The sequence below is a fragment of the Cornus florida genome, unplaced genomic scaffold (assembly GCF_030987335.1).
Source record: "Cornus florida cultivar Cherokee Brave unplaced genomic scaffold, ASM3098733v1 CherokeeBrave_3.0.0_Hap2_Chr07, whole genome shotgun sequence".
Classification (NCBI taxonomy): domain Eukaryota; kingdom Viridiplantae; phylum Streptophyta; class Magnoliopsida; order Cornales; family Cornaceae; genus Cornus; species Cornus florida.
The window spans coordinates 61,408,959-61,414,409 of record NW_026775577.1 but is presented as its reverse complement, the minus strand read 5'-3'; the positions used below and the strand labels follow the sequence as shown (position 1 = coordinate 61,414,409).

Below are 5,451 nucleotides of genomic sequence, written 5' to 3'. Positions count from 1 at the left end.
AAAATTTGAGAGCAATCAGACTTCGTTTTTGCCTCGAACAAAAATCCTGAAATAATTAACACGTCTCTAACAAGATAATAAAACGCGATTTCGTAGCCCTAAACCAAGGTTTTCAGCCAAAAAATACTATTGGTTTGTTGAAAAAAGACTTGTCAAACTATTCAAAATTATGTCATACATCAGCATGAAATGAACCTATGAATCAAGCATTTAAGCTTTAGGGGTTTACTGCGAATGGTTACAAGCCAAGGGGAGTTTCTGACAAATTGCCTAGTTATTTTTTTATTTTTTATTTTTTTTGTTCCCATAATTGTTTGATGCCCCAACTGAATTTCTCAATCGGTCATTGCAGGTAACTGACTTCTGGTCCCCTGTACATAAATTTTCTTTCAAATATAACATTGCTCATGATGTTAAAGAGGTTCTAAGAAAACTAAACAATACTTTAAGGGAAGAAAAGATGCTTAATCTCACCCCAAGCATACATGGTACTACGACGGATGAGGTTGACGTTGTTGACCCTACTAATTCTAATCTTCTTATATCAGAGACTGTTAGTCGTGTTAGGATGGATGAAAAAGAGAAAATGTTAAGTTTGTTGCTTCAGATGATTACAGTAGTGAGCGCCCTGTTTCTGTCATTTCCATAACGGGGATGGGAGGAATTGGCAAAACAACTCTCGCTAAACTAGTCTACAATGATGAAAGCATTAAAGACCATTTCAAATTTAAAGACTGGGTTAGCGTCGCACATAATTTCAAATTGGACATAATTTTAAATATTATGAAGAAAGAATTTCTCGCAACGAGCTACACACCATCCATGGACAACCCCCAAAGCAAACATCACGCTTTTTTGAAGGAAAATTGTTTTTTGCTAGTTCTAGATGATGTGTGGACTGAAGATTACAAAGACTGGGAGCAACTTGAAAGAATATTAACTGAGGGACAAAGGGGTAGTAAAATTGTGGTAACGAGTTGAACCAGGGATGTTTTGAGCATTAAAGATGCCAAACATACTGTCCTTCTTGAATACCCCTTGTCAGTGTTGGACGACGACAAAGAATGTTGGTCGTTGTTCTGCAGTGCATTCTCAGGTGAAATGTCGACAGATGCTGAAGTTACTGGTAGGGGAATTGTGGGCAAGTGCAAAGGTTTGCCTTCTGTGATAATTGCAATGGGGAGACTCCTAAGTCATGTCGATGTGAATGAATGGGCAAATATACTGAATAATGATATATGGAAGGTAGAGGAACAAAAGCATGATCAATATCCCATAATTATGCCTGCTCTATGTCTGAGTTTTGATCGTCTGCCTTCTTATCTAAAACATTGTTTCGCATACTTTTCCACATTTCCAAAGGCTTATGAATTTGATAAGAATGAATTGGTGAAGTTATGGATGGCAGAAGGATTTATCCAGATGAATGAGATAGATGGAACAGAAAGGATAAAAAGAAGAGAGGAAAAAGGAGTTAGATATTTTGGCGGTCTGTTAGCGAGGTCCTCCTTTCAAGAAGAAAAAGTAGGAACTAGTACTACATACAAGATGCATGACCTGGCCTAATCCATGACTTGGCATAATCTGTGGCCAAGCCCTATTGTTACCAAGTGACGGAGAAGGACAATGAGCTGCCTTTTCATCTTACTGAAAAAACTCGCTATGTCTCACTCATTTGTGAAAATGTCAAGAATTCTGCTGCAATGATACTTGACAAGTGTAGGAAGCTACATACACCTCTATTGCCTGGTGACTTCTCAAATGACTTTGGTCCAATGCTTGACAGAATATTTCACACTCTCAGATTCATTCGGGTCTTGGATCTAAGTTCAAGCACACTCTCGAAGTTGCCCAAATCAATTAAAGAACTGAAGCTGTTGCGCTACCTTGACCTGTCCAAAACAGAAGTCAAAAAGCTTCGTAATTTAATCTGTATCCTCTACAATTTGCAAACCTTGAAACTCATTAGTTGCCTTTTGTTTCTTGAGTTACCCAAGGATCTAAGTAACATGATTCACCTACGATGTCTCGAGCTAGATGACAAATTCTGGTACAAATGCTCCAAGCTGCCTTAAAGAATGGGGAGAATAAGAAATTTACAGTCTGCCAACTTTTTTGGTTGGCCGTGAGGAAGGATATAGAATTGAAGAACTGAAGCACATATTGTCCCTCACTGGAACACTGCGTATTTTGAAGCTTCAAAATGCAGTGAATGCAGGGGAGGCTAAATTAAAGGACAAAAGAAGGCTTTGAGCATTGGTTTTCAAGTGGAGTAACAGATCAGATGTCCAACCACAAGATCGGGAAGCTGTTGAGAGGGTACTTCAAGCCCTGGAACCTTACTCGAGCCTGGGAGAGCTCAAAATCTTTAATTATGAGGGCTAGAGAGTTCCAAGTTGGATGAGAAACAAGCTGCTCCAAAATCTACAAGTTCTTACTCTACATCATTGCAAAAGTTACAAAGTCCTCATTCTTGGCCAACTACCTCAACTTATGAAGATTTGCATCAAAGGAATGCAGACTTGGAGGAGTGGCGTGATGAACGATTCCTTTCCATTAGAGTACTTAAGATAAGCAGCTGCCGGAAGCTAAGGAAGTTGCCACACTTCTTTCCTGAAGTAACAGTTTTGAAGATAAAAAATTGCGACTCATTGAAGGATCTTCCAGTGACCCCATCTCTGATGTTTCTCATACTTGTTGAAAATCCTGTTCTTGAATGCCGGAGTTTTATACTTTTTAATTTATTGGAACTAACAATAATTGGTTGCCCCATACTGCAGGTTTTGCCGTTTTTCGCTCTACAGAAACTGATGATCAGTGGATGTGAGTCATTGCATGCCCTCCCACTTCCAGAAATGTCACAACGTCTATTGCATTTAGAACTAGGGGCATGCCACAATGATGAGTTAGTACATGCTATACCTCATGCCCCTACTCTTTTCTTATTAGTCATCTCCAATATCTCGAATCTAATCTCTCTTCCTAGATTACCGGAGTTTTCTGAGCTTCTCCACCTCTACATACGTGGCTGTGAGGATCTTGAGTCTTTGTTTTAGGATGACAGATGCTGGTAAAGCATGCTTAATGTCACGGGCCTAAAGATTTGGTGCAGCGACACGGCCCGTGCGGCACCAAGGCGTTGCTTCAGCTCGCGCAAATGCCCTTGTCAGCCATCACGACCTACCCTCCCAAGGATACATGCTGACTGGTTTCGGCTTACCTTGGCCTCATCAGGGGAATGGCTCCAGCTCCCAACCAGTTTGTGCAGGGATGACCAACTCCCTTCTTCATAGTCAAGTCCACGACTAGCGACAAACACCTCGAACTGAACCGAGTCGACCTGCCTGAACTCTAAAGAGGTTCCATCCTGTGCTCCTACACGACCCTTCTCTGGAACCATTCCTAGTCAAACTCAGCTCTTTGCCAACTAACATGTATGTCTTCCATCCTCCAAGCGTCTTAGGAATCACTTCGTGACACTCTCCCCCACCCAAATCCTGCGACGCCCTCGTCGCAGTGCAGCGCTTCACTACTGCGTCCACTCCCTTCCAAAGTTTGCCTCCATACAGTATGCTCGCCTTCCCACCATCGCTTCCTTGTGCAGCTCCCTGCACTGCACTCGCCCAATGATAGGCCTCGAACCAAGGGGACATCCACTCCTCAAGGACGTGACTCTTCTCCGTCATGCCGCCTCCGCGACATCCCGAGTAAGCAAGGGCCTCCTGCCGACTTGATGCTCGCCCTTCACCATGGTTTGCATCACCAAAGGACTAAGCACGAACTTTGGTGCGTGCGGCCCTCCGGCCCTCCAGTGCGCAACTTCAACGGACACCACTTCCTAAGGAGATGGAGGTTCTCTCCCTAACTGCATTGATTCCTCCTCATCGACGCAACTTCAGTGCATCGTCTTCATTCTCAGATCCCTCCCAGACCGACAAGGGGGAACCCCACCGTGCTTTACCCCAAGTCCTGCTCTGATACCATTTGTCACGGGCCTAGAGATTTGGCGCAGCGGCACGGCCCGTGTGGCACCAAGGTGTTGCTTCAGCTTGCGCAAGCGCCTTGGTCAACCACCACGACCTGCCCTCCCAAGGATACATGCTGACTGGTTTCGGCCTGCCTTCACCTCCTCAGGGGAACGGCTCCAGCTCCCGACCAGTTTGTGCAGGGATGGCCAACTCCCTTCTTCATAGTTAAGTCCACGACTAGCGACAAGCACCTCGAACTGAACCGAGTCGACTTGCTTGAACTCTGAAGAGGTTCCATCCTGTGCTCCTGCACGCCCATTCCCTAGAACCATTCCCAGTCAAACTCTACTCTTTGCCAACCAGCATGCGTGTCTTCTATCCTCCAAGCGTCTTAGGAATCACTTCGTGACATTAAGCTCGAAACACTTTCAATTCGTGATTGTCCCAAGCTAAAAGCTTTGCCAGATGAAGGACCACCCACCGCACTTAAATGTTTGGTAATTCGATCATGCACCAATCTTTAGTTATTGGGGCCTAGTAGGTGTTGAAGAACCTAACTTCCCTCAAAGACCTTTACATTGAGGACTGCCCAGCACTTCAGTCCTTGCCTACAGAGGCGCTTTCCTCCTCGCTTCAACATCTGTGTATTCAAGGATGTCCCTTATTAATTGAGCGAAGTGGAAACAAAGAAGGTTCAAGGGGTCTAGATTGGCCGAAAATCATGTACATCCCAGATCTGGAGATTGAGACGGTGTCACTCAAGGCCCAAGCTTCTTCACCATCATCCACATTTGCATCGCCATCAGCGTGTTGGCCCCAACATTTTACCCTATGGAAAGGTATGCACACACTTCTTTAAACTAACAAGCAACAAATTCTATTTATTCATATTTATAATATCAGCTTTCGAGATAGTTTGTGTTACATAGATATGCTATTATGTTTAAGATCAAGTAACTTCTTATTTGCAGGATTTAGCATCAAGAGAGTGCTCAACAACCCCCCAGGCAATCCGAGTAACATACCTTAACACGACTGAATAAAGGTGACAATTAATATTTCAAAACATATATTTTTATGATTGCTTTCCTCTCTCTCTGCGTAAAAATATCTATTTTCGATCTCTCCCTCTCTTAGTTATAAAAAATCAAAATGTTTAGAGGATGGTGGAAGCGTAACCATTCTTATGGCATCAACATAATATGCATAACAATATCTATTTAAAGGATTTGGAGAAAAAAAATTAATCTTTACTACATTGTATATGACTCAGTTTGTATACATTAAAGAGTTCAAACGAATCTGTAGGTCATTGAAGCTGAATGGTTATGCAGAGGGCTGGGGCAACTATTATCAAAAGCAAAGCTACTCGAGGAGATGAAGTAGCTTAATAAAAATTATAAATAATTATTAATTTGAATATGTGTCATGTGTTGTACTACGTGTGCTTATGTTTGTATTTGAAATTGTAGTTGCAACAGAC

At 42.7% G+C, this 5,451-nt stretch overlaps 1 protein-coding gene across 1 annotated transcript; it reads left to right on the top strand.

The window, feature by feature from the left end:
• The first annotated feature begins 654 nt into the window (after positions 1–654).
• LOC132266260 (putative disease resistance RPP13-like protein 1) lies at positions 655–1,566 on the top strand. The gene is made up of 2 exons (XM_059767115.1): positions 655–955; positions 1,046–1,566. The coding sequence occupies exons 1-2, from the start codon at positions 655–657 to the stop codon at positions 1,564–1,566; spliced, it is 822 nt and encodes a 273-aa protein (XP_059623098.1).
• The last annotated feature ends 3,885 nt before the right edge of the window (positions 1,567–5,451 follow it).